This window comes from Mycothermus thermophilus, assembly GCF_041956435.1.
Source record: "Mycothermus thermophilus strain CBS 625.91 unplaced genomic scaffold VTJ04scaffold_5, whole genome shotgun sequence".
NCBI classification, from domain to species: Eukaryota; Fungi; Ascomycota; class Sordariomycetes; order Sordariales; family Chaetomiaceae; genus Mycothermus; species Mycothermus thermophilus.
The window spans coordinates 1,261,955-1,288,938 of NW_027191431.1; the positions used below are offsets into that span (position 1 = coordinate 1,261,955).

The 26,984-nt window shown below is 57.0% G+C and overlaps 9 protein-coding genes across 9 annotated transcripts; 3 read left to right on the forward strand and 6 right to left on the reverse strand.

Annotated features, from left to right (window-relative positions):
- Positions 1-1,288: 1,288 nt before the first annotated feature.
- On the reverse strand, positions 1,289-3,090 carry VTJ04DRAFT_7498 (uncharacterized protein; the record flags this gene model as incomplete). The annotated part of the gene is made up of 2 exons (XM_069365831.1): positions 1,289-2,085; positions 2,139-3,090. 2 exons carry the CDS (start codon positions 3,088-3,090, stop codon positions 1,289-1,291), a joined length of 1,749 nt encoding a protein of 582 aa, XP_069216827.1.
- Positions 3,091-3,695: 605 nt separating this feature from the next.
- On the forward strand, positions 3,696-5,472 carry VTJ04DRAFT_7499 (uncharacterized protein; the record flags this gene model as incomplete). The annotated part of the gene is made up of 2 exons (XM_069365832.1): positions 3,696-3,922; positions 4,083-5,472. 2 exons carry the CDS (start codon positions 3,696-3,698, stop codon positions 5,470-5,472), a joined length of 1,617 nt encoding a protein of 538 aa, XP_069216828.1.
- A 126-nt stretch (positions 5,473-5,598) lies between these two features.
- On the reverse strand, positions 5,599-5,997 carry VTJ04DRAFT_7500 (uncharacterized protein; the record flags this gene model as incomplete). Its single annotated transcript, XM_069365835.1, has 2 exons — positions 5,599-5,624; positions 5,814-5,997. 2 exons carry the CDS (start codon positions 5,995-5,997, stop codon positions 5,599-5,601), a joined length of 210 nt encoding a protein of 69 aa, XP_069216829.1.
- A 117-nt stretch (positions 5,998-6,114) lies between these two features.
- On the reverse strand, positions 6,115-7,092 carry VTJ04DRAFT_7501 (uncharacterized protein; the record flags this gene model as incomplete). The annotated part of the gene is made up of 1 exon (XM_069365836.1): positions 6,115-7,092. The coding sequence occupies one exon, from the start codon at positions 7,090-7,092 to the stop codon at positions 6,115-6,117; it is 978 nt and encodes a 325-aa protein (XP_069216830.1).
- A 1,149-nt stretch (positions 7,093-8,241) lies between these two features.
- VTJ04DRAFT_7502 (40S ribosomal protein eS27) lies at positions 8,242-8,874 on the reverse strand (the record flags this gene model as incomplete). Its single annotated transcript, XM_069365837.1, has 3 exons — positions 8,242-8,424; positions 8,491-8,553; positions 8,872-8,874. The coding sequence occupies 3 exons, from the start codon at positions 8,872-8,874 to the stop codon at positions 8,242-8,244; spliced, it is 249 nt and encodes an 82-aa protein (XP_069216831.1).
- Positions 8,875-9,451: 577 nt separating this feature from the next.
- Positions 9,452-10,324, forward strand: VTJ04DRAFT_7503 (uncharacterized protein; the record flags this gene model as incomplete). The annotated part of the gene is made up of 2 exons (XM_069365838.1): positions 9,452-9,516; positions 9,604-10,324. The coding sequence occupies 2 exons, from the start codon at positions 9,452-9,454 to the stop codon at positions 10,322-10,324; spliced, it is 786 nt and encodes a 261-aa protein (XP_069216832.1).
- Positions 10,325-11,472: 1,148 nt separating this feature from the next.
- VTJ04DRAFT_7504 (uncharacterized protein) lies at positions 11,473-16,255 on the reverse strand (the record flags this gene model as incomplete). Its single annotated transcript, XM_069365839.1, has 4 exons — positions 11,473-11,689; positions 11,765-14,450; positions 14,522-15,461; positions 15,665-16,255. The coding sequence occupies 4 exons, from the start codon at positions 16,253-16,255 to the stop codon at positions 11,473-11,475; spliced, it is 4,434 nt and encodes a 1,477-aa protein (XP_069216833.1).
- A 3,591-nt stretch (positions 16,256-19,846) lies between these two features.
- VTJ04DRAFT_7505 (uncharacterized protein) lies at positions 19,847-24,490 on the forward strand (the record flags this gene model as incomplete). Its single annotated transcript, XM_069365840.1, has 4 exons — positions 19,847-20,101; positions 20,197-20,581; positions 20,638-20,920; positions 20,974-24,490. The coding sequence occupies 4 exons, from the start codon at positions 19,847-19,849 to the stop codon at positions 24,488-24,490; spliced, it is 4,440 nt and encodes a 1,479-aa protein (XP_069216834.1).
- Positions 24,491-25,676: 1,186 nt separating this feature from the next.
- VTJ04DRAFT_7506 (uncharacterized protein) lies at positions 25,677-26,419 on the reverse strand (the record flags this gene model as incomplete). The annotated part of the gene is made up of 2 exons (XM_069365841.1): positions 25,677-26,246; positions 26,324-26,419. The coding sequence occupies 2 exons, from the start codon at positions 26,417-26,419 to the stop codon at positions 25,677-25,679; spliced, it is 666 nt and encodes a 221-aa protein (XP_069216835.1).
- Positions 26,420-26,984: the final 565 nt, after the last annotated feature.

Below are 26,984 nucleotides of genomic sequence, written 5' to 3' on the forward strand. Positions count from 1 at the left end.
GCGGTGATTGCAACAACCCACAGGGTGTCTACGACGACAGGCATCCGCGACAATGGCAGATTCTCAATAGGCCATCCGTGACAACGGGGCATCCGCGACGACGACGTATCTGTAACGACAGGGCGCCCCCAACTACAGGGCGTCCGCAGCGACAGGATGTCCTCGACGACAGAGCATCCGCAGCAATGGTGTATCCACGACAACGCGGTACGGCCGACCAAAGATTAGTCACACAATGGGTGTGTTAATAAAATTGGGGGGGGGGGGGGGGCGGAGGGGTTATACTGCTGACAAGAAGAGGTGAACAGAGAGGAAGGTTAAAAGCTTGTATAGTCTACTAAGGACAGATAGTAATTAAATAACAACTTTATAATCTATATTATAGCTCTTAGAAGACTGATCATGCTTTGTACACTAAGCGTAGACAGACATAGAGTTAGGTATATACAGCAGCGTGTCTTGACGTAAGATGTGTTTAACAGCCTAAGTCCTAAAGAAAATATATACCTAAAGGACACATCACGACTAGTTACAATAAGCCTAGAAGGCAGAGACTTTGCTCGGGACGACCTATATAATCCCCATCTTCATTAGGTGAGCTGGCGTCTCAGGGGTAGTAAGTAGTAGACACGGATCTTAAGATGTAATTTATAGAGCCGGTTAGAACTAGGGAAAGGCAGATCATGTCCAGACATAACACTAATGTAAACTAGAAGTTCGGGGGCGGTCCGGAAGCAGTGTTTCTGTCAGAATTATCAGCTCCAGACATTTGGATCAAAAAGACATTGGGTTGGCGGCTGATGGTGAGGTCTCACACAGGCAGGATGAAGAGAGTATGCACATTTATTTGTCAGTTTGGAGGCTCGTGACTCATCGTCAAGTGTATCATTCTTTGAGAGATATCTATCGAAGGTGAGTGCAAGGTTGGGATTGACTGATGCACAAACAACACGATGATACAACCCTGGCAAAGACAAAGGTACCTACCTATTCACCAAAACAAAGTGAGAACCGATGTTCAACCAGCACGTTGTATATGTTCAGAGCCTTGTTTGATCCATGTCAGCCATGACATGGTTGGGATATCACACATCCCTGGACTCTAAGATCCCTCAACATGTTCTACCAAACATAGCACCAACAAAGGCAGCATCCAGGAACTTAGTCTTTCACCATTACACAGAACAAGAGTCTATTGAAATCCTTTGACCAAACACGCTAACTGCAAACCGCAATCCCAACCCTGCGGTCTCCATCACCCCTTTTCAAATCCCCAGACAATACTCCCTTACGGCAACAGCCTCTTCGGCGTCCTGGGGTAGAACGCCGCGAGATGGACGCTCGGCAGGTTAAGATACCAAGCAACAACACGATCCAGACCAATACCGCCACCGCCGTGGGCCGGGACACCGGCCTGCCTGAAGATGTCCACATACTCCTTGATGCCGGGGCTGTTGGGGTCGATGCCCTTCTTGCGGATCCTGGCCTCGAGCTCGACGGGGTCGTGAATACGCTGGCCGCCGGAGCAGATCTCCTGGCCGCGCATGAACAGGTCGTAGGCATTGGTGACCTTGGGGTTGGCGGGGTCCTCCTTGGCGTAGAAGGGACGGGCCGACTCGGGGAACTTGTCGAGCACGTAAAAGTCGGTGCCGTACTTCTTGCGGATGAGCGCGCCGAGCGCCTTCTCCTGCGGGGTGCTCATATCCTCGTCGTCGCTGACGTTGCGGAACTCCTCGGGGCCTTCCTCGCGAAGGAGCTTCTGGCCTTCGGCGAAGGTCAGGCGGACCGTCGGCTTCCCGGGTTCGGGGAGGAGGAATTCCTCCGAGGGGTAGACGGAGCGGACAAGCGCGATCTCGTGGGCGCAGCGCTCCTTGATGTTGCGGAACATGTGAAGCAGGACGCCCTCGAGAATGTCCAAAACCTCGTGGTAATCCTTCTTGATCTCCATCTCCAGATCGAGACCGGTGAACTCGGTCATGTGCCTCGGGGTGTTGGAGTTCTCAGCACGGAACACGGGGCCAGCGCTGTATACGCGCTTGCGGCCACCAGCAATCTCGATCTGCTTGTAGAACTGAGGCGATTGGGCTTTTGTGGGTCAGAATGGGGTAGCGTACGCTGATAGGATCGAAGCAGCTTACCAAGGAAGGCCTCCTTCTCAAAGTAAGGCAGACGGAACACATTGGCGCCACCCTCAGAAGCAGCACCAATCAGGCATGGGGGCTCAAATTCCTTGAAGCCGTGAGAGCGGAGGTATGAGCGGTACAGCTCCTTCATCTCGGCGCGGATGTCGGCAATGGCCTGCTGCACGGCCGAACGCTTGTGCATGACGATGTTGTCGAGGTGGGTGAGCATGGTAGCGGCGGGGATGGCGGCCGGGGCGCCCTTGTCCTCGACGCTGAGCTTCTCGACGGCCTGTTCGACGGGAGGCTCCTCGTCGCTGAAGTTGGCGATGGGGCGGTTCGCGGCGGCGAGGGTCATGCCGAGGACGGGCGGGGCGGCGGCATGGAGGAAACACTTGGTGATGTGCAGCTCGTAGTTGGAGACGCGGCAGCTCTTGACGGGCTCGAGGGGCTTCGCGACGGTGGCCTCGACAACGACAAAGCTTTCCGGGTTGATGGCGCCAATCCACTTGACCATGGGCCGACTGACGGGGGTGCCCTCGGGGCTGGCGCTGACGACGCCCTGGATGGACCAAGTGCCCTCCTCGCGCAGCTCGACGAAGGCCATCTTGGCGCCCTGCATGCGGGCGTTTTGGATCCAGGCACGCAGCTCGATCTTTTTGCCGACATGCTCCTCGCCGAGGTTCTTGAGGCTGACCTCAATGGCATCGTCCGAGAACTTGGTCTCGTGTGTTTCGGGGCCGTAGTTGTCGCGGGCGAGGTCTTCTGCTTCGGCAGCCTTCGCAGCGGCAGCCTTCTTCGCAGCCTCCTCAGCGGCGCGACGGGCCTTCTCTGCCTCCTTCTTGGCCTTGGCCTCAGCTTTCTTGGCCGCCTTCTTGGAGATGGTTCCCTCGGCCGGGGCCGACCCCGAGGCGGGAGTCTCAGCCGGAGCTTCGACGGGAGGAGGGGCCGGGTTCGAGGGTTCAGACATGGTGTTGATTAGGGAGGAGGTGTATGGATTAATTGGAAGAAAATTGAGAAGTGGTGAGGGTGGATTGAGGATCACCGGGCCAAAAATCCCAGGGCCGTTGTACTTATAGGCGAGGCGCAAATGTGTCCTGGATCCTGACTCACGAGGTGTTCAGGAACATGCAACATCTTTTCGGCGGGGCAATGGAGGGGCAATGTTTCAATGCTTCCTTATCGGCGGATCACGGCATCATCACCCGAGTAACCCTAACCCTATCAGGAGGCCTAAGCCTTCATCCAGTTCATTTCAAGTATGCAAATTTCCAACACGGTCTGGTCCATGGATGCTCTCGCCAGTGCGATAGGTTCTAATGTCCACCAAAGTGGCGAGAAGAAAAGGCGAACTGTTCTTCTCTTGAAAATCAGCACGAGTAGTCCTCGGCTGGTGCATCTCTCGACCAGCTTACAGGGTAGCCTTGTGCCTATGTACCGCACTTATCGATAAGCTCCTAGAGCTTTTGTCTTGAGCTCAGAGCTGCAATTCAATCGTCTCCACTCCATTGCAGCCTGCTCGTCGCGTCCACGACAAACACGGTCATCAAACGCGATTGATGAGTAGACGACATCATGGCCAAGCGAAACCGCGACGTCCTCACTGCCGATGACTATGGCGAGTCACCATCAACATCTAACAAGCGGCGTCGCGAGCAACCTGTCGAGCTCCCCAAACCCGATCCGACCTACGGTCAGCGAGCTGCGTTTCCTGGCCTCGACGGCGATGATCCAGTCCCTCAAGACGATGACCTAGAATTCGAGGAACAGACTGATGCTCTGGCCTATCTCAGGGCTGTTCGGTAAGCTCCCCTCTTGAGCCCCCGGTACCTCTCCATCCACCATTGCCCAACGGCTGCTAAAACCATTCCTCCCAACTCCCCAGCTGGCCTTGAACTTGCGACTCAGACACACAGCCCAAACTCCAAATGACATGGTAAGCTAATGGTAAGTGCATGACAGACAAGAAGCAAGCAGTGTCCCGAACGTTCTCGTCGCCCCCAAGGTCGGGCCCGAACTGCCTCCCCACCTCCAACCCACCGATCCCGACTCCGCCGACATCGACCGCAGCATCTACGACAACGGCGTCGGCGACTCGCGCGGCTATTACCACGACGGCGCCTATACCGCCGCTCCCTCGTCTCCCTCCTCCGCCTCCTCTCTCCCGGATGACTATGACCTCCTCGACGACGATGACTCCTCCCCGGACCGCATCGCCCTCCGCAACGCCGCCCTGCGTCGGGCCTACTACGCCGCGCTCACAGATCGCTTCCAACGTCTGCGCAACCTCCTCCACCAAACCCCTCCACCCGAAGCTATCGCCGCCCTCCCGGACGACCACGACGCCTACGTCCCGCCCTTCGGCCCGCGCTCCTCCACATTCCGCGTCTGGTCGCGCCGCCTCCGCCACACCGACCCCATTCCAGCCCAAGTCGCATCCATGGACCGCCACGCCGTCCTGCGCGTGCTGCGCGTGCTGCTGGGCGGCAAGTTCCTCCGCCGCGGGTGCGAGCTGCGCGAGCGCACGAGTCGCTGGCTGTGGGCGCTGCTTGCGCGCTTGCCGGATCGAGGGGAACTGGATTATGCCGAGGTCGGGTGGGTGAGGGAGCTGGGGAAGAGGGCGGTGCTGATGATGGTGAGCTTGGCGCAGGCGGAGGCGTTGAATGAGGAAGTGGGCGGGGAGGTATTGGAAGGGGAGGTTGTGGAGGAGGAGGAAGAGCTTGGGGATGTGATTGTCGAGGATGACGACGCCGCCGGGGTGTCCGTTGCCCTTGTCGCTGCTCCTGATGCTGTTGTGGACACCATGGATGGTGCGGCTGGGAAGGTGGCCACGGATAACGATGATTCGACATCGGCTCAGGAAGCCTCAATTCCTGCCCCATCCTTTCCGCCGCCAGAAAACGACGACGACGACGATGACGGGGAAGATGAAGGAGGCGAAATGGCCATGGACATCGACGAAGGCGAAATCACCGACGACGACTACGACACTGCCCCAGCTGCTGCTGCTACCGCTGCTGCGGATACTCCCACAAACAACACCGCTCCGGCCAATGCATCATCTACCGCCGCCGCTAATGACGACGCCGACGACCTCGCCGCGGCTAAGGCACGCCTGCTCGCGCAGCTCGAGGAGGCGCCGTCCTCCCCTCCCACAGAAGCCGTCTGGGAGCAACAACAGGAAGAAAACCACCGCCACAACGGCGGAACGGCCAACGCAAATATGACCGCCGAGGAAAGGGCGCGCCTGAACATTCGGGCCACGCTCAACATGATCCTGACCGTCGCCGGGGAGTTTTACGGGCAGAGGGATTTGTTGGAGTTTCGAGACCCGTTCCCTGCTGCTTTGTGAAAGTGAGGCGAGGTGAGAGGTCAGGTGAGGTGAGCCGAAAGTGAGACCTGGGTCGGCGCGCCTACTTAGGTGAGGTGGTCGTGGTGAGTAATAGGTTCAGAGACAGGTTTGTGTGGTAAGTGATGGCTAAAATTGCACATCGGACTCGTCGTCTGTGGATGAGGCGTACACACATGTAGGACTGAACTGTAGGGGGTAGTACGTACACAAATTGCCGAGGGACAGACAGATACATCAGGTAGTTTGTAATCGAACATATCGGATTCAATTCATTTGCTGTGCCCACGATGGGTTTTAGGTGTTATGTAATTCTATTTGGGGACGGTACTTTCTCAACGTACCATGCCCCCGCCCCGGGGCCATCTGTCTGACTCGCCCTGTTTTTGACCAGGAAAAAAGGTCAAGAGTGTTTCCTGAGACACTCTCCAATGATGTCACCCGAAAGAAAAACACATGCTGACCGATCCGCAAAACCCAACCGACCAACCCCGAGATGATGGTATAACCGAACACTAACAGCACCATACCCACCCGATACGCCCGTACCCATAAACGCCATCCGTAAACACCACGAGGATAAAAACGGCATGGAAACACCTCACAATACCCACACCCCCTTTTTCGCAGACTCTCGCCCATCATTCACTCAACATCCATCCGCCCGTCTCCTACCAAACTCCGATAGTCCAGAAAACTCGCCTCCTCAAAGTCATTCCCATCCAGCACCACCTTACGTCCTCCAACCATGACGTTCTCCGCCCCCGACGCTGAAGAACCAACTGAGGAGGGCGCAAACCCTCCATTGCTGCCCTTATGATGAAGCGGCGACCGGCTGTTGTTGGACCGCCTGGGCACCGCCAGCACGCGCGCATGCTCGTCGACCCCGGTGCCAGCGGTGGAGTCGCGGTTGCTGCGGACGGGGCCGCGGTAAGGGAGCGCGATGCTGTCTGCGTCGCTGAAATCGCTGCTGTCGTTGTTGTCGTTGTCAGGGTTGAAGCCGCGCTTGCGAGTGGTGGTGGAGGAGGTCTTGTTGTTGTTTGACGGTGTGGAAGGGAAGGAGAAGGCCGAGCAGACGGTGTCTTGGCTACTGGTCAGGCCCGGCATGGCGTCCGGGTCGTTGAGGTCGTCATCGTGATAGGCGCGACCGTAGCCGCCACCGGTGGCGGGGATGGGATGGGAAGAGTAGGCGGGCTGGAAGGCGAGGCCGCCGATCTTGTTGATGCCGCAGAAGGGTTCAAGCTCGCGGATGGCGGGGTTGTACGCCGGCATCGGAGCGGCGGGGGCGGGACGCCAGGCCTGGTTGGTGTCGTCATCGTCGCTGCTGTTGTCGAGCTTGGAGCGGTTGGTCTCGTCCGACCAGAGAGTGAAGCCGCTGTAGGCGGAGCCCGTCTTGTATCCTTCGGGAACGGCCTTGCGGACTCGCATGCCGACCGTCAGGAGGTCGGTTTGGATCTGGGGAGGCAGAACCGGGCCATTGAGGGGTGCCGGCTTGGACGACTTGAGAGGGGCATCAGCCGAAGAAGTGGCTGATGACGTGGTCTTGAAAAAGGAGGTGATGGAGCGCTGGGCCGGGTCGCTGGCGGCACCGGCGAACTGGCGCTTTGTGCGAGGACCCGCCATTGTATTAATTGGGTATTGGGGCTGGTTTCTTGTGGCTTTGAGATGTGGTTGTTGGAAAACGAGGCGGTGAATGGAATTGAGTGTGTGGAGGATGGGGATTGTTTGTGGTTTGTGGAGAGAGAGTCTGGGGGGATTGATTGAGCGAGAGAAAGAAAGGCTGGAGGTTGGGGTTGCGTTGCACAGGCGACGGATGGATGCCCCTGGGCTCGGCTCGGGCTGGAACGTCTCCAGTTCGGGAAAGAGAGGGTGGAGATTCAGGATCAGGGGACCGGGAGTCGCGAGAAATCGCGCCAAGCGCGTCTTGACGCGTCTGAGTTAAATGGGATATAGTGGGCCCAGTTCTCAAGTGTGGAGATGGCTGGATCACGTGAGCTACTACTGTTTTGGTGGATGAGGTGAGCTTTGATGACGTGACGTTTTGGAGGATGGATGTTGAGTCAATGGTTCTTGTACTCTTCGAGGCAGTCTACAAGTTTGCAATCCATCTTGTGCTTTTTGCACGGAGTACTGGCGTCTTTGATGCACAGAACAGCCAGGAAGCTTCCATGTCAGCAAGGCAGCATGTCTGGTGTGAAACAAGGCATCTCGTGACTACTGCACAGTACGTTGTACAGCTTTCATGCAGACCAATGTTAGGATGCGGCAATGGAATCGTCAATTTGTCTTCAGTACCGTTCTGATCTGTCTTCCATTGCACATCATCTACCCTCGGCGTTCCCGGCCATCCACGTCCTCACGCACAGAGAGGCCTTGCCAACCCGCCCAACGGAAAAGGCAATCCTGTCTAGACGCTCGTGAACATGCCTTCGCCAACCAACCTCCCCATCCGGCTCCTCCTCAGTGTACCGAGAAATCAAAGTCGCATGGCCAAACACGGATAGGGAGAAGATGTTGTTGAGGAAACAATCGGAGAAAGTCGACCATGATGCTAGATATCCGGACCCCAAACGCCCTCCCAGTGTGTCGCGGGATGATTTTTGGTGAATCCATCCTCTATCCGCAAAGTGAATTTTTGTTGGCAGCCCAGACCATGTCTAGGTGCCTGCCCGAACCGGTGACGAAGATGCCATAGATGATCCCATTACCGCAACCCCATCATGCCCAGAAACCCGAAGAAAACAAAAAAAACAAGTTGCCCCCGGCACCTGTTTACTTCCTCCGGAACGAGCAGCCCTCAGTGAGACGAGCCTTGCCACCAGTCGGCTGGCAGAGGAAGGTGGCGCAGCCAGGGCAGACGACGACGGTCTGGGCGTGCGAGAAGACGGTGGTGATGGTGAAGCAGCCGGGGCACTTGACGTCCATGAAGAAGGAGCGGGGAGCAGGCACAAGAGTCTGTAGAATGGAGTGTCAGTCTTATCGTCACAAATCTTTTTGTTGAACTTTCTGATCTCTGCGTACCTTGAGCTTGTGCTTGCGGGCCTCGGCAGCCGGGCTGGGGTTGAGAAGGTCAACGGCGAGAACCTGGGAGAATCGAGTGTCAGCATCGATGGCTTGTCAATCTTGTGGTTTTCTCCTGCTGCCCGCCCCGATGCCATCGCGTTTCCGCGACACCGCCCATCTGCGTGTTTCAAAGTCGTCGCAGACATTCCAATCATTCCATCAATGAACGTAGGCTCGAGATTTTGGCAAAATCCCATTCGGATGGTAAGGATCGGCGATGGTGATGACGCTGGCGATGCGATGGCAACGAGGTCGGTGATGACGATTCGGGAGGCGTTCGTCGGATGTGCGTGTCGGGGCGGGCGATGCATCAAAACTGGCAGAGGTTCGGCTGCTTACCATCTTGATTGACTACTTGGAATAGTTTCCGGACGAGCAGTTGCTTGCTTGATGAAATCTGGATGACGTTGAGGGCAGATTCTTGCTCGTGATGACCTTGGGGGTTGATGTGAACCGGCGGAAACCTCAGCGGTCTGGGCAGCGAAAATCTGTTTGGGGGGTCTGTGAGGAGCAAAAGGCGAAAATTCGAGAGCCCCAGCGGCGATTGTTAGGGCTTGCTTCCCTGTCCAATCAGAGTCCAGGAAATTTGAGGCTGGTGGGGCTGGAGGTGGTCCGGGCTTCAAGGCAGCTTCCCAGGGTTCGCCGTGGCAGTCATCGGCCAAGGATGGCGGGGTTGCCGCGGAATGTGGGGTAACCTGGCCCAAGTCGACGTCGATTCCCTGCAAGTCGAGGCTTGGAATGACATCTGAACAGGCATCACCAGATACCCAACTCCTGAGAACCATCCAACGAACACCACAGGTCCTACTCGTAACGACAGACGGAACAACTCGTAACAAAAGCTTATTCATATTACAACCTTGAATCCACACACTGAAACCCAGCTCTCCGGTCACTCCCTCTCCAGCAACCATCCAAGATGGCCGCCCCTCTAGACCAACGAATCGCCGTCCCCCTCGACGACCCCAACGCCGACACAGAATGGTCCGCCTTACCCCTTCCCCCTGGCCATAGCCATTCTCCCCAGCCTCCTCGCTGACACCTAGCCCACTCTCTCCCCCCTCCAAACAGGAATGACATCCTCCGCAAGCACGGCATCATCCCCGAGAAACCCCCTTCCCCGACGCCCCTCATCGAGGAGGCCATGCTCGAGGCGCGGCGGATCGCCCACGAGAACCGGCTCGAGGGCAAAGACCTCGACGAGCTGGACGAGCTCGAGGACGATGAAGACGAAGAATTCCTCGAGCAGTACCGCCAGAAACGCATGCAGGAGCTCGCCGCCCTGAAGCAGCGCTCGGCCCACGGCTCCGTCTACCCCATCTCCAAGCCCGAGTGGGCGCGCGAGGTGACCGAGGCGTCGCAGAACGGGCCCGTGCTCGTCAACCTCACCTCGTCGCAGGCGAGCAACGTCGAGTCGCGCGTTCTGTCGCAGCTCTGGCGCCAGGCCGCGCGCGAGTACGCCGACGTCAAGTTCTGTGAGATGAGGGCCGATCAGGCCATCGAGGGGTACCCGGAGAAGAACTGCCCGACCATCCTGGTCTATCACAAGGGCGATATTGTCAAGCAGGTGGTGACGCTGGCGCTGGTGGGCGGCGTACGCATGAGCATGCTGGACTTGGATAAGATTTTGGTGGAGGTGGGGGCGGTGAAGGATAACGATATGCGGGTGCTCAAGCGGCGGCGGGAGGCGGAGGACGCCGAGGAGGAGAGAGCGATGGGTCTCCGGTCCAGCATCAAGACGGGTGGGAAGCCGAGCCGGAAGCAAGATGAGGACGATGATGATTGGGACTGAGGGAAAGCCCGGCCGGGAAGGATGTGACGCATGTGAGATGCGCCGAGTGAGTCATCCGGCGGGACGCCTGGCACGCAGTCTTTCGCATTCCATACGGGAGGAAGATGCCGGGTGGTAGACGAGGAAGACGCCTATGTTATGAGGGGGTCACCTTGTGCATCTTGGGAGCAGGTAAGGACCCCGGCTCCATGATTTTGGGGAACGGCCGACGAAACGAGAACGATGGCGAGATCCGATTGATATCCGCGAAGACGGTTTGAGACATTGCGCTCCTCGACCCCCGTATGCATCTGACCAGCTGCGATGGATGGCCTGGACCTCGATGGCCCGCCCGGTCTGCTCAGGAGCAGTCGAGTGCGCTTTAGCGTTACTTGTTGGACCCTGCCCTCGAAGGATGCGGCAGATTCTTCAATCCAAGGAATGTTTTGTTCCCAGGACAACTCACACCAACCAATCAGGTGGAAAAAACAACACAGTAAGAAATAGAGATAGATAATACCTGCGAAGGCATAAACCATGATTGAAATTCCATCATCCTCCTTTGCGTTTAGTGCCCTAGCCCCGATACTCATGAGAACAACCTCAACTTCTAGATGCAAGCCGGGCCGCAACCGTTGGGTTGACCTATGATACATGCAGAAAGCAGCAAAAGGTGTCGACGACTTAGCTGTAGCGAGGACCAACTCCCTCCCGCTTAGCGAGCCACGAGCCAACCTGGAAGTCATTCATGGAATGAATCAACAACCCAGGGTATTGTGTATTACTTGAACTACATAAAACAAAGCAGGTCGGCAGGCAATAAACCTAGCAGAGGATGGAACCCTCCCATCTCATGATGCTCATCGGAAAACTAAAACTCAATACCCATCTCCATCTTTGTCGTATTATGCGTGAAGCATCCTAAACATGCGTCTCCCACCAACCGCCAGCCGCCATGATATCCGTGAAACACACTCCCTCCAAAATGACTGATATGCCGAGAGACCAACGCAGCAAAAAGAAAACCGAATCAAAACGCCATGCGAGGGTGGTTAATTACTCTGGGTACAGAAAGTAAAAAAAAAGCATAGAACAAACGAAGGAGAGAATAGCACGCAGTAAAGAAACGGACTCCTCCAACCCGGGCGACAACCAGGGCAGAGCAGTCACTATGACGCCGGCCCAACTCTCTCATTGCCGCATGTGAACAAGCTGATTTGGTGGTCCCCACGCGCCGCACACCCAAGTAGCATGCGGTGCGGGTGGAAGGCGGTGGAAGCGATTGGGGTGGTCTTGTTGCCCTGAAGGAAGCCAGAGTAGGGCTCGAGGCGGGTGATTTCGCGACCGTCAAAGTCAAAGATCTTGACGAGGTGGGCCGATGTGCCTCTGTTTTCGATTATCACAGTCAGCCTTGAACGGATATGTCTTGGGTTAGATGCCAGAAAGGGTATAAAAACTTACACCGCAAACACGGGCAAATGCTCGTGGGTGCTCGCCGTGCGCAGCACGTCCCTCGTGGTCTGGAACGTCTCGAGGGGCTGATCCATGCGAATATCCCACAGGCGGACCATGCCGTTCCTGCTGGCCGAGAGCAGTTCGCGCTGACCACCGCGTTGCATGTGAACCGAGCGCACCCACTGCCTCGACTCGTCCTTCCACTTGCGAACCATCGTCTCCGGCGGGCGGATACGGGTATCAAACACGCGGATCGCGCCGTCGCCGAACCCGGCGACAAAGATATTGCCCGTCAGCTGGTCCGACGTCAACGAGGTGACGCACGATCCGGACCGGGCGGGGATCTCGTGGGTGCACAGCTCCTTGCCGGCGTTCCAGATGCGAATGACACGCTCGTCACCGGCAACCAAGACTTGGCCGTTAACCTGCTGCCACTCGAAGACCATGCCCGAATTGACGTTGGACGGGACCATGTGCGTCAGCGCGCGCCAGGCGGAGGCGAGCTCGACCTGTGAGTCGCTGTCGTAGTTGTGGTAGATGCGGATCACGCCATCAGACGAGCCCGTCATGAGCAGGGCCTGGTCGTCTTCGTTGATGAAGCGCATGTCCGAGATCTTTGACTTCTCTGGGTTGCCGTTGGAGAAACGACTCAGGCGCGTGTTTGTCTTCCAATCCCAGACCGTGACGGTGTTGCCGTCGTCCGCGACCGCGATGTGGTTCTCGAATTGGTGGAACGTCATCTTGGCCGGCTGGGACCCTGTGACGATGACGCCGGCCGGCACATTCCACTTGTGCGTCCGGGAATGGGCCTTTTGCGGCTGCGTTTCCCGGAGGACAGCCTCGTTGCGAGACCGCCGCCACAGCCGCTTGTTGTACTCGTCGCTGCCGGGTTCCTCGGCTTCGGGGGCCTTCATTTGAGGCTCGCGGAAGTACTCGGTCGAGTACTCGAGGAAAGTGCTCGCTATGGGCAGCGTCGGCACTTCCTTGGGATTCCGTTCCTTGTAGCCGGGGCACAGAGGCTCGTTGGCGACATGGTACTCGTTGGGGGATGCGCTTTGGTCGTTCTGTTCCGGCGGCGCATTCTCCATGCCTGGTGTCTTCCGGCCCCTCCCTGACATAGTCTTTTGTAGAGTCCCAGGAGTAACGGGAGGAGATGGGGCGTTTGACGAAGCCTCCAGGGTCCCGAGAAGTGGTCCAAAAATGTAACTGGCCGCCCGTTTCAGCAACGGAGGCGACTGAATGGGTTGAGCGGCCGCGGTGCGGGTACCGGCGACGCTCGTGCGTTGGCTCATGTCCCCTCGCGACACCTTACTTGAGCGTCGCAGGATCTCGTCCATGAGCGACTGCGCCTGAGCGCCAACAGGTGAGTGCAGGAGCGCGTGGTGGACATAGTCGAGGATGATGGTGGCGTCTCGCTGGACCTCAGGGTGAGGATCGACGCTCAGAATGTTAATGCGCTTCCAGCATGCCGCAAAGACCGAGTCATGAGCCACGCCAAATGCGGAGGGCTTGATGGTGCCGTCCCTCTCCCGGTTCTCGCTCCTCGCGTAATGAAGTCCCATCTTATGGTCCAGACCGTCCTCGGGGGGAGGGAACAACTCGTACTCCTTCTCTTCCAGGAGATGCTCGTAGGCCGCTACCAGGAACTTGTTTTCGTAGCGCAACACAAAGTGGGAGAGAAAGACGAGCAGTTCCTTGCGGACGATCGGACTGCCGTCGGTGGCCAGCTCCAGCGTGGCCCAGGCGATCCCCTCCTCGATTCTGGACACCTCGTCCGTCAGATCCGGGATGCCGAGGAACGTGGTCATGGCGTGGGCTACAGAGGCGCGCACCTCGGGGCAGGGATCCTTGATGAGGTATGCCAATTTGTGGTGGGCGTTCTCTCGGATGCCTCTCCACTTGGCTTCCGGCAGTTCGCTCCATAGCTGGCTGATGCAAAGGCAAGACCACTGGCGTAGCAGAGGATTCTCGGGATGCTCAATATGATGCAGGCAGTATGTCATGATGTCCGTCGAGTTGCACACGATCTGACCAGGCTTGAAGCCCTTGCAGAGCATGGCCAGGATAAAGGCGCACATGGCCTTGTGCTCATCGAGGACGACAATGTTGATGCCCGGGAAGGTCTCCTGCGGCTTCAGGATGGAGGCGAAGTAGGTGTAACCGTTATCCTTAATGAGGTCCTGCTGGCATGAGATGTCAACAGCCAGAACGCGCGTCCAGATGAAGACCATGACAGGTTTGAGCTCCTGGGCAGCCGACTGCAGCAACTTGAGCACGTATGGGAAAATTCCAATGCTGAGCGCCAGTTGCACGGCCCAGGGGCCAAGGTCGAGGAACCTGCCCAGAAGGATGAGGGCCCTCAGCCGGTGCTGCTGGCTCAAAAGCACCTGGAGCACCACGGGAAGTTGCTCGGGCGGCTTTTGCGCGGCGGCGTCACCCCTGGTGAGGTAGATCTCAAATGCGGTGAGTTGTTCCGTGAAAAAGGTCGAGGGAACGTATTCATAAGGGATGCCCTCCTGCTCTCGCTTCTCGAGCATAGGAAGCTGCTGCAGAGCCATGTCCACAGCGAGGTCCCAACTCTCCCAAAGGGGATGCCGCCGGGTGTCGGGAAGCTCGGGGTATGACATGGGAGTGCATCCATAGACGGGCATGATGCGTTGTGCAAGAAGGAAGTTGCGGAATAGAGCAGCCACTACATCTTCAGTTAGATTGATGCTTCTTTGAAAAAACGCCCAGGGGAATGAAACCAAGAAAATCACTCACCCATCAAGTCTTGCCGGAAGTACTTGCGGAACAGGGACCGCGGCAGCGTCGTCCAGGCAATGGTATCCGTGATGGCTGTAAAGATCCAGTTTAGTTCTCCCAGTGGTGTCCGCCGCTCCTGCAGACGACCGGGGAGCTTCCTTGCCCGCTCCGGTGTAATGTTGGTTTCCAGGGGATTCTGTAAGACGAAGAACCAGAGAGCCATCTCGATCGGAGTGGTCAGACAGCAGGTGAAGAGATCAGCTGGGAGCTGAGGGTTGGTTGGGAGGTTCTGCTTGGAGTCGCAGGCGGCAAGATGGATGTAGGGCCGATAATTGATTTTCTCATGGCTTGGATCCCTGGCTGCCTGCTCTTCCTCTTCGAGCTCATGCTTTTCGACAAACTTGGCATAGTTCTTGAGGATATTCCCGGCCTCAGAGCAGTCCCAAACAAAAATGGTAGGAGCTTGAAGCCATTGCTGCAAGTCGTAGAGCGACACTGGAATGTACTGAGTGTAGTTCTTGTTGAAAACCCAGATCTCGCCCGAGGCAGTCGGCTTGGGGACGCCATGGCCGTTGTAGTGGAAAAGGACGCGCTCGTCCTTGGCATTTCGGCGCAGAGATATGCAAAACTTCTTGGTCTCTTCGATGGAGGGGTCGAGATATTGCTTGTAGCGGGTGCGGATTGCCAGAGTCGAGTACTGATTCTCGAGGGCCTTTCCTATGTTTTCTAGCGCCTTGCCGACGGGCGGAATGGTCGGGTCCTGCCAGGCTTCCAGCTTGGCTCCGGGAGTTGTGCGCAGTTGATCGGGGGGCTCAACGCCTATATTGAGGCACACGGTGATGGCGGCTGATACGGTCTTGAGCCGGTCACGCATGCGCCAGTCTTGAAGTTCGAAGGCGGGAGACTTGGGCTTGCCGGATGTTTCGTGGCGCTTGTCGGTGAAATACATGTACCAGTTCTGCCAGAGTTAGCCGTTGTCCGATGCAGGTACCCGAATGTGCATCGGCGGCCAGGGGATGTGATGGTCATGACAAATGGCCTGCTTCTGAAAGCAATCAAGGCCAAAATCCGCGACATTGATACTCCATGCCTGAAAGATATCCGCGAAATCCGCGACATCCGCGACATCCATGCTTGCCAGAAGGGAAGAGGACCACTCACATTTGCCAAGTGGGCTATCACATCCTCAGACAAGTAGTGATCATCAAAGCCATGGCGGGCGCCTATGTCGTAATATGTGGCATTGCCATTGCGCCCTCCATGATCGGTTTTGGACCGGGGGAGCGGAGGTCTGTTTGCGGGCACGACAGCGCGATTAGTCTCGTCATCATTGTCGTTATTGTCCTGGCTGTCCGCGCCAGTTCCGCGATCGGGATCTGGCGCACTGGAGGGGCGTCGCGATGTCGGGGCACTCGGAAAGGTGCTCTGTCGGTTGGTCTCCTGGTTTTGTCCCTGTTGCGCGGGCCGGACGGGGTACGACTGCTGCGACTCCCAGGCAGGTATTGTGGTGCCGTTAGACCGTGTAGCGGGGGGCCGTGAGGTTGAAGCTGCGGCGGCTCCGGATACCTCGGCGTACTGGGCTTGGAGGTGGGAGACGGCATAAGTTGTCTGGCGCGCAAAGGAGCCGGGGTGACGCAAAGGGGAGGCGGCGATGGATGGGCCGGTGACAGCGGCGTTGCGGGCAAACTGAGCCGCGCCCTGGCCTCGGCCGGACTGGTTGGATGGCGGCACGTCGAGAGAAATGGCCGTCATGGTGGGCTAGATCCGGCGTTGGTTCATGTTCTTCTCTCCAACGGAAAACGGGCTTGAGTGTCGAGTCTCAAGTATCCCGCCAAAGGTTGAGATGATGATTCGGCGCGTAAGCTACCCGACCCGAGTCGGCTTTCGGAGAAGTTGAGAGAGCGCAGCTTGTGGGATTGCGACAACAAGCGCCAGACACCCAGCCGCCAAGCAGAGGGTGTGCAACCTCTCACGTCAGGTGCCTTTGCTCCTCTCTGCAAAGGAGGAAAGTGGCAAAAACAGACAACGGGTCTGTTTCGTCGCGAGACAAATCCCAGCCTTGTCGGGGTTGTTGGGGAAGAGAGAGAGGGGATAACGAGGAGTCGGGTGTAGTTCTTTGGACAAAACTATCCGATTGACGTCGTCGAGGTGTTGGTGGAACTCGCCGCGGACTGTCGGCGAGGACCTGGCGACTGAGCCGTGCGCGGCGGGTCTTGGCACTCGCCTGGCGCCTGGGAAACTCAACCGTCCGCAGCCGTCAGCCGTCGACACGTTGTGAAGTGGGGCTCTTCCGAACGCCGCAGCCCCGCAACTGTGCAGCTGGAAGCCGGAAGCTGCGGGAAAGTTGGGATGAATTGGAAACCTAGCAGCGGCAATGTGCGGCACATGGGACGGATTGGAAAGACCCGGGCCAGATGAACTCCCATGAAATCCCAGCTTCCAGGTTCTTAAACGAGCAAATCACGTTGGCCGTCTGCAATCACCTGGACCAGCACATCCCTACCGAGTACATTGAAATTATCGATCTTAGATACTCCGTAGGTCAACCTTGGACCAACCTTGGAAGTTACCGTCTCGACTACTCATAGGGGTGAATGGACAGCTCGAAATCACATTCTTTCAAAGCTGACGGCATGGAAGCGGGAAGTATGGCGGTGAACGAGACAAGCAGCAACCACATGGACATCCGTCCAGTCAAGTCCAGCCAATGTTGTTCTGTCGGCCTGGTTTGCCTTCCTGGACGTCTGACACTCGGGACTTGGGACGCTTAGAACAGATCCATGACCTTGGGGGGGAGTCAAATCGCAGGAATAATATATGGAGAGCTATGCAGCCTCATTTCCTAAACCCGGGACGGGTCATGTCCCTCGGTTGGCTCAAAGGATGGGGTGAAAGGTGTTCTATTCTTACTACTCTAACCGGTTTTATTCCTCGAAAATGGTGTTAAACGCAAAACCTGGAAACTCGATTGAGTTATACGGGTGGGCTGAGCAAACCACATACATGGTATGGCAGTACTTCGGAGTACTGGCGTTCGTACCTAGGCACCTGAGTTCTCTGCTCATCAATCTACCAGGTATGTTTTAGGTCTCCTATCCAACTCTGTTGTATTCCGTCTCGAGCATGCATCGTACATACGCAGTCCTCCCTACTCATACATATGACTTCATTAATCTGTACAGTTTGGGCTGCCAAGGCTCCATTTCATGACTTCGCGTGGCATTGTTGGCACCAAGCAAAACAGCCTAGGTCGCTAAGAAAACATGAAACATGGCAAGCTGGGGCCGAGAGTGGGCAATGCGACGCTGTCCATGACCCAGTGCGATTTCTCTTTTGTTCACCAGGCGCAATTCTCCCAGCATACGCACCCCATACTAGTCAAAAGGGAAAATTGTTTCGAAACATGCTGGCTTGTCAACTAAGTTTAGGAAGTAGTTAACTAACGACGTACATAGAGAGGGATGAGGACGGACGGAGTCGACGGTCAAGTATCTATCGCCATGCTTCATGATCAGGTTTCCGGGCACCACGGCCTGAGTTGTGAGCAAGGGCTGGTGATGATTTGCATGTGTGGGGCGCATCTCACTTCAGCATCCAATGCCACCTCGCCATCCTTCTCATGCTCACTTGCAAGTGTCATTGCAATCCGTAGTAATCACTTCAGCGAAGAGGGCTTTTCTGTGCAGACTCATAGTTTCTCGGCTATACCACAGGACGGGGACGCCGGGTGTCCTGCAGATCCATATATGGTACCACCTTGTTTCTCCCAATCTTCCAAGGTTGCGGTCGTGGGCATCAAAAAGAGCATCAAGACCCGTGGCATTGGCATGCAGATCCCTTCGCTTCAGGTGGCATGTTGGTGCCGGCTGGTTCCCACGACGGAGCAAAGAGAGAATAGGTATGTACGTAGCCGGGTGAGGCCTTTTCGACCAGAAACTATTTCTGCCTGCAATCACGTCCTGCAGTACTCCAACTGGAGGTTGGTAAGGCGGGAGGATTCATGAGTACAGGTAAGTACATGTGGAACATGTCATAGCCACATTTGGTCGGGTCAGACATGTTGACAGTGCCGCCCCGTTACTTGTCGTGGGACGGTACTGAGATTCTCGGCATACGATACGTCGGCTACAAGAGTGCGAGGTGTGTTGAGTGAGAAGAAACGTTGGTTGAGGTTGAAAGGCTGGAGAGATGCAAAGCGTGAAATGTCAGAGACCTGAGCCTGTCTGGTGCTGGAACGGTGCCCCCTGAATGCGTCTTTTCCCCTTTTCCGCAGCGCCAGGGGCCACCCCAAACTTGGAAAGGGAGGGCCGCCCATGACATTTGATTGGCCGAACTGCCCCGGCTTCTGCGAGGCGCGCAGTGCGAGAGTGGGGCGGGCTCTGCCGGGTTTGCAGGCCAGGCAAGGAATGACGGACGCCGGGAGGGAAGTCGCTGCCGTGTCGCTCGTGTCGCTGGTCTCTGGTCGCTGTGTGTGTGCCGTTCCACGCTCCAAGTCCCCTGTCTGTCCTCGACTTTGGTCCCAGGTTTCCACACTCCATCCTCCTCCATTCATCAGCTCCCGGCCGTCGGCCATCTCGCAGCTTTCTCTTCCTTCAGCCCACGTTTCGTTTGGTGGCCAGGGCCACCCGCATTGATCTTTTTTTCTACCACTTACTCTGGTCACTCCTTTGCTTTTCATCTACTACAAGAGTACCTCTCTTATTTCACAGTATTGTACAGTACCAGGCCCGGAGTGCTGTGTCGGGTACATGATCATCGCTTGGCCTGCCGACACTCGTTCCCTGTTCCCTGGTGACGAAAATATTCCTCCCACAATAGCATTTCGGCCTCATACGTTGGCCGACTAGTTCTTTGACGCAGAACTGCCTTTTCCCCAAGGATCTCCGTCCTTGGTTCTCCCGCGGCAGGCTCTCCGTCAAGCTGCTCTCCATTACGGAGTAGGGGACAGGTTGGTGGCTGACCAGGGAACCCCCCCTTCTCATCAAAAAAAGATAGGAGGACCAACACCAAAACCGAACTGCCTAGGTTGCTGCGACGACTCCACCGCGAGACAGATGCTCTCCAGCCGTCCGATCTCTCGAGCCTCGACTCCATCTCCCGTCTCCCCTACTCATACATCTTCTACCTTAGCATTCTTGTAGCTGCCGCCCCGAGCTTCTCCCCGTGCCGGCGTCGCCATTGGCAGCTGCAGCCTCCCGTCCGCCTCCCGACGTCGGTTCCCCCGAGTGGCACGAGGGTACCCCAAAGACACGGCCATCCATCCCCAAACATCCGAGTCGCCATCGTCTTCGGTCTACATCCCAGCGCGCTTCGTAGCTGGGCGACACCGCCTGCAACATCGTCATGGCGTTTCTCTTCAAATCGAAGAAACACCAGGATCGCGGACTTTCGAGTCGAGATGGATCGCAGGGCCCGCCCCCGTCAGGGGCCGGTCGCATAAGGGACGAGAAGGGCACCCGTTCCACACCTACTGGCAGCCTACATTCTCTTGATAACGATGGAAGCATGGGCAGTCCGGACCAGACATACCCTCGCCAGCGCGGCCAGAGTTTGGATCAATCGTCCCCTCCGACCCAGCAGTATCCGTCCGATCAAGCGGTAGGTATCCGATCTCTCTTTCCCTTCTCCACGCGCCGATGTGCTTTCTCGTATCCTCAACATCAGGCCTATTGCTAACACATGCCTCGCCCCAGTATCGAAATGGCACGTCGACACCGATGGCGACAAACCCCAACGCCTCGCTGTACCCGTGGTCCCAAAGACGGCTAACCTACAATTCGTCGCAACCCCCTCCGTTTCCGAGATACGGCGCCGCTGTCAACGCCATAGCCTCCAAGGAGGGTGACATCTATGTCATGGGCGGTCTCATCAACAGCTCGACCGTTAAGGGTGATCTGTGGTTGATCGAGGCCGGCGCCAACATGGCATGCTACCCGCTTGCGACCACCGCCGAGGGTCCGGGCGCGAGAGTCGGGCACGCGAGTTTGCTCGTCGGCAACGCTTTCATCGTGTTTGGTGGAGATACCAAGATCGAGGAAACGGACGTGCTCGACGAGACCCTGTACCTCCTGAATACCTGTAGGCCTCCTCAAGCCTTCTCTTTCCGTCGCCCTGATCGCTAACAGGAAGCCCAGCGACCCGGCAATGGTCGAGAGCTTTGCCGCCAGGACCACGGCCTACCGGCCGCTATGGCCATACCCTGAACATCTTGGGGTCGAAGCTCTATGTGTTTGGTGGCCAAGTGGAGGGTTATTTCATGAACGACTTGTGTGCCTTTGACCTGAATCAGCTGCAGAATCCCAACAACCGCTGGGAGATTCTCACCCCTGGCAGCGATGGCTCTGTCCCGCCCCAGGGCAGATATCCTGCTGCAAGAACGAACCATACAATGGTGACTTTTAACGACAAGCTCTACCTGTGAGTACTCTCTTCTCTTGGCTGAGCTCGTCGGAGCTGACAACCTGGTCTAGGTTTGGTGGCACGAACGGCTTCCAGTGGTTTAACGACGTTTGGAGTTATGATCCCGTGACGAATTCCTGGGCCCAGCTGGACTGCATCGGCTACATTCCCTCTCCACGCGAAGGACATGCGGCTGCCCTTGTGGACGATGTCATGTACGTGTTTGGTGGGCGGAAAGAGGACGGCACAGACCTTGGCGACTTGGCGGCGTTTAGGATAACGACTCGGCGTTGGTATACCTTCCAAAACATGGGACCCTCTCCCTCCCCGCGCTCCGGGCACAGCATGACCACGGTCGGGAAGACCATCGTTGTGCTGGGCGGCGAGCCGAGCACACCCACCACCGCCGCGAATGATTTGGCGCTCGTTTACTGTTTGGACACGACTAAGATCCGATACCCGAACGACTCTGGAGCCAATGGGCCCAGGAGCAGGCGGCCGAGTGACGCAATGCGCAGCGCGCCGTCACGCGAAGGCTCCAACGGCCCCGAATCTCGGAGGCAGCCCCCCGTGTCACAGGCTAACGGCTACCGCTCCCCGACCAACGACGCTGGCCAGCCCAACGGCCCATCTCGGGGACCACGACCCGCGGGTCCAACTGGCCCCTCAGGGCCGCCCCCTCAGGGTCAACCACCCAAACCAACTCTCAACTCAGCTCCTGCGCGCCCACGGACCGCTTCGCTGGAGCGGCAAGAAACACAGCCTACCTCCCCAACATCGCCGGTTCCCCAACAAATCGCTGCGCTGAAAGAAGCCGAGAGTCTTGCTGCCAATGGCAGGCGCACACCACCTACGCAGGCACAGAACCAACCGCGCTCGGCCTCAAGGCAGGCCGAATCGCAGCCGACTGACACCCCCAGGTCGAAACCGTCCAAGCAGGGACGAGCCGAAGACTCCGTCGACAGTGTAACGGAGGCTGCTCCTCCGAAGCAGTCTGGAGCGCGGCCTTCCTCTCCTCCGCCCCCGAACCGCCAAGGGAGCAACAACCCTGTCAGACGATCGTCAATGAGGAATTCGCAGACTGTGGCCCTCTTGAAGGAGCTCGACGCCGCCAGGAACCGCAACGCCTGGTACGCTTCGGAGCTGGAGCTCGCCAGGCGGGCGGGCTATGTGCCCAGCGCGTCGCTCAGCCCGATCCTGGACGGCCGCGCCATGGATGCCTTCGACGAGGACGACAAGCCGCTCATCGAAGCTCTGCTCGCGATGAGGGCCGAGCTTGCCAACGTCCAGGCCTCCATCGACAAGCAAGCGGTCATTGCCGCGAAGCAGATAGCTGCGGCCGAGAAGCAGCGTGATGCAGCCATCCAGGAGGCCGTTTACGCCAAGGCAAAGCTCGCAGCGAAGACCGGTGGCAGTGCGAGCAGCACGCCACAGTTGGATAGCGAGAAGGACGGGGACGAGCGTTCTTCTGAGCTTGGAAAGAAGTTGGCGTATGCGTTGAACGTGCAGAAGGAGCTTCGGGATCAGCTGGACCGCCTTAGCAACGAATACGAGGCGGAAAGGAAGGCTCGCAAGCTGGCCGACGATACAGTCAACGCAGCCCAAAAGCGCATGGCGGAGCTCGAGACATACAAGCAGCAGAGCGCTTCGGAGCTTGAAAGCCTGAAGGCCGAATTGCACTTGGCGCAACGCGAGGCGCGGGAGAAGTCTGTCGCTGCGACAGAAGCCGCCTCAGCCGTGGAAATGCTCCGTGCCGAGAAGGAGGCGTTGGAACAAAAGTACACCGAGGCCATGTCCAGCACCAAAGAGCACGCCGCGACCTTTGAGAGCCTGCAGAAGGCAGTTGCTGCTTCGGTTGAGACCAAGGCCTTGTTGGAACGGAAGCTGGACGAAGAGAGAGCTCTCCGGGAGACGGTTGAGACAAAGCTGAACAAGCTCAAGGCGGAGCATGAGGCGCGAACCGCTGAACTCGTCGCCACGACGCAGCGTCTGCGCGATGCCGAGGAGCTTGCCGAGAAGCACGCCAATGAGGCTCGCCTGCACCGCGAGGCCCTCATGGCCGGTCTGGAGAAGATCTCGATGAGGGATTCTTCTAAGTCGGACAAGGCTGATAGCGAGCGGATCCGTGCGCTCCAGGCGCAGGTCGACTCTGCCAATGCGCTCGTCCGCAAATACCAGCAGGAGGTCGACAGTGCGGCCGACAAGCTGCGTGGTGCTGAAGAGCGCATCGCCGGGCTCGAGGCGTATCAAGAACAAGCGAGTCGCGAGGGCGTTTCGGTCCGCCGTCAGTTGCAGAACGCACTCAGGGAGGTGCAGTCTCTACAGGCTGCCAACTCGGATCTCAAGCAGCAGCTTGAGAGGCAACAGCTCGAGACCAACGCCTTGCTTGTTCAACATAACGCTCTCAAGGACATTCTCAGCGAACGGGGCATCTCGCCGACCTCAGCGCCCAAGTCTCGGAGCAGCCCGCGGAATAGTCCTCGCGGAGGCTCTCCTGAGCAGATGCGGCTGCGCGAGCTTGAGCAGCAGCTTAGCGCCGCGCAGGCGCAGCTCGAGGAGACTACCGCACAGGCACAGCTCCGGGCGCAGGAATCCGAAACCATGTACCGCGAGAAGCTCGCGCAACTCGACAACGACTACCAATCGGCTGTGCACTACGTAAAGGGCACCGAGAGGATGTTGAAGCAGATCAAGGAGCAGCTTACCAAGTTCAAGACCGAGAACACCAAGTTGAAGGAACAGGTGGTGGAGTTGGAGGACAAGCTTGAGGCTGCCAAGGCGTCGTCCTCTAACGGTCAACAGCCTCCCGCAGACTGGGAAACGCAACAAAAGGCCCTTCAAGCCGAAATTGACCGTCTTCAGAAGGAACTTCGCGAGGCCAATGCCGCCATCGAGGAGCTCAAGGCCGCCCAGAAGGACCTGGCCGAGGCCCAAAAGGAGCGCGACGCTGCGCGCAAGACTGCCGAGGAGACTACTACTCGCCTCGAAGCCCTCCGCCACGACCTCGAGCAGCTGCAAGCCGAAAACATCCTCCTCGAACGGCGCGCCCAAGACGCCGAACAGAAGGTGTCCACCCTCCTCGACCAGGTCGAGCTCTCGGTCGACAACTACCGCCGCCGTTCCCGCCACCAGGTGCCCAGCATGCATTCCGAGTCGATCAACCTGGCCAGCCCGGCCCTCCCCAACGGCGGTGCCGGCGCGGCTGCCGGTAGCAACGGCCTTCTCATTCCGGGCCACATGCGCACCGAGTCCACCGCCAGCGATTCGGAGAGCCTGTATGGCGTGGGCCCCGCGAGGGACAGCATCGCCGGCCCGGGAGGATATCTCCCCGACGCGAGGAACAGCGCGGCGCTGGACAGCTTGGCTAACGAGCTCGAGACGCTGAGGAGCCAGTGGGAAGCGACTAACAAGAATTATCGCCTGAGCACGACTTTTGACTTCGATACCACCCCGACTGTGTTGGGGAAGAAGGATGACGGGCTTGCTGGTGGAGCGGGGACAAGCGCAACGGGGTTGAGTGAGAGCTTGGCAGATTGGAGGAAGAAGATGGATGAGAGCCATCCGGAGGGAGGGGCTCACGCAAAATGAGTATTGAAGCAGCTGGTGGGGTGAGAAGTTGAATTGGGTTCAGTTGGTTGTTCTTTTTTTTGTATACCCGTGGGAGTGAGTGTGGGATGGGGAGAATAATGGGTGAATGGTGATGGTAATGAGTTGGTGGATGGATTATTCTCTAATGTCTTTTTTTCTCTTCTTCTTTTGCCTTCTAAGCGGCAGGGCGGCCATGGTTATCTTGTTCACTTCGTCTGAGTGTTGGTTTTTGAGCGGGCGTGGGATTTTCACTTCTCTTCTTGCTATTTACCCCTGACAGAGCTAAGGCTGCTGTTGCTGCTTCTTGGTCATGTCACTTCACTTTTTATATTGGTCTTCTGATCAAACTCTTGTTTTATTCTTCGCGGCCACCGTCCAGGCGGTTTGAAGTAGTCGGCGCATGATCTGCCCCGTGTCATTTTTAGTCCTTGTTGGGTTAACTAGTAGTTTAGGGCCCATTTGTTGTCGGGATGGAGATGTGGAATTGCGGTGATGCAATATGGATTATCTAGGCAGGGAATGATAAAGCGGTACCTATATCATCCTTTATTTGGTCAAACTTGAATTGAAGGAACCGGTTGAATGTCAGCGTGCAAGTTTCATTCTTCATCTGTATTGTGTAGCAGGTTTCACTCCTCTCCTTGTTCAGTGCGTCTCGGCTCAAACAGTTGATATACCGGTAGCACTGTACTTATGCTCCGGGTAGTGGCACCCTGCATCGATTTCTTCCTTTCGAGATAGACACAAGAGTTCGTAATGGCTGTAAATCATGAATCAGTGGGATATGACATAGTAATGTTCCATGAAGAAGATACCTGATTCTGAAAGGGAACTGACCACAAGTCCTTGTACCCAAGCCAATACGTTAACATGTTTGACTCTCGTCTCATACCAACTCGACGCAGGCTCGAGGACACAAGCTCAGGTTCTTCTGGTACTCACATTTCGCCCCAGAATTTGATTCAGAAATACCTCGGTAACCAGGTATATACATTGGGAAAGAAAATCTTCATCTTCGTTCCCAGGGAAAGCCAGAGAGCCGCTCCAAACACCAGCAGTGAAAGCCAACCACACACACACAGACACGCAACTAAAGCAAACTCGACACCCATCACCACACCATCATTTCCCTCCCTCAATCACCCAACCAGAGAGACAAACACACAACCAGCTCCTTCTTCTCCCTTCACGCCGCCGCCGTGGCCAAGCTCAAATACACCCCCCACGCCAACCCCGCCAGGGCGCCCGCCAGGGTCCGGGCCTCGATGCTCGTCAAGAAGACAAAGTTGCCGAGCGCGACCCACGGCCAGAACTTCCAGCTGGCCGTCATCAGAGGCAACAGGTCGGCGCAGGCTTGGGCCCAGGTCTGATCCCAGCTGACGGCGCTGGGGCGGAGGAAGTCTGCGAGGACTGAAGCTGGTGCGGAGGAAGAAGAGGAAGAGGAAGAAGAGTAATGGTGAGCAGCGGCCTGGCGGAAGGAGTGGATATACAGACCGAAGGCGAGGTTGTTGAGGGCGCAGCCGAGGGTTTGGTCGAGGAGGAGCTTTTTGAGGGTGTTTGGCCAGCTGAGCTTGGGGGTACTAGTTGACTTGTCTTTTTCGCTGCTGCCGTTTTGCTTAGAGGAGGAGGACGAGGAGGAGGGGAAAGCGGGCCAGGTGGATTCCAGGTAGCCCTGCCAGCGGAAGTTGGGAGGCGTGGAGATGAGGGCGAAGAAGGAGTATTGGAAGACGGTGATCCAGTCGATTTTGAGCGGGGTCTGGGAGTGAGGGGGGTTGTCAGTACCTAAGGTAGGCTAGATTGCTTGTTGAGAGGGAATTTTTGTGGGAGGTTTACATTGGACTGGTGAGCCGTGATGGCTTGGGCGAGGAGGTTGGAGATGATGGAGAGTATGGTGGCTTGCACCGTGGCGTTTACGATAGGCGACGCCATGGTGAGTTAATTGTTATTTTGTTTTTCAAGAAGGAAAATAAATATCTCAACTGCCAACACTCTGGATCCAACAGCGCCTGGCGGGAAATGAAAAGCGAAAAATGCAGTTCCGGCCAGGCGAGCTGGGAGGGTGTGGTGTTTATAAGTCTCGCGTGGACATTTTGGGCGCCAGCGGATCGACTGCAGCCGAGTTGCAGGATGCAGGTTAGTTAGAGGGCCCACTCTGAACCCCCCACATTACAGCCGTCTTGATTTTGCTCCGTTGTATCTTTTTATCTTTAGGTGCGTGTCTCACTGCCTGGCATGAGGAGAATAGATTTTGGACTCGAAAAGATAGGCATGGAAGATGGACGATATGGACGAAGACCCGTACGCGGGTGTACGTTGCCTGGGGGACAGAGGAGAGACAAAGCCAAAGAAAACTAGAGGAGCCCACACACATCCAGGGGACGGGAACCGGATATCATTATCACATTATCAGCATCCCAAGAAACGTAAAGCTTTATTTTTACGACAGTGAGGTGGTATTACACGCCAACACACCCAAACATTGCGATCGCTTGCC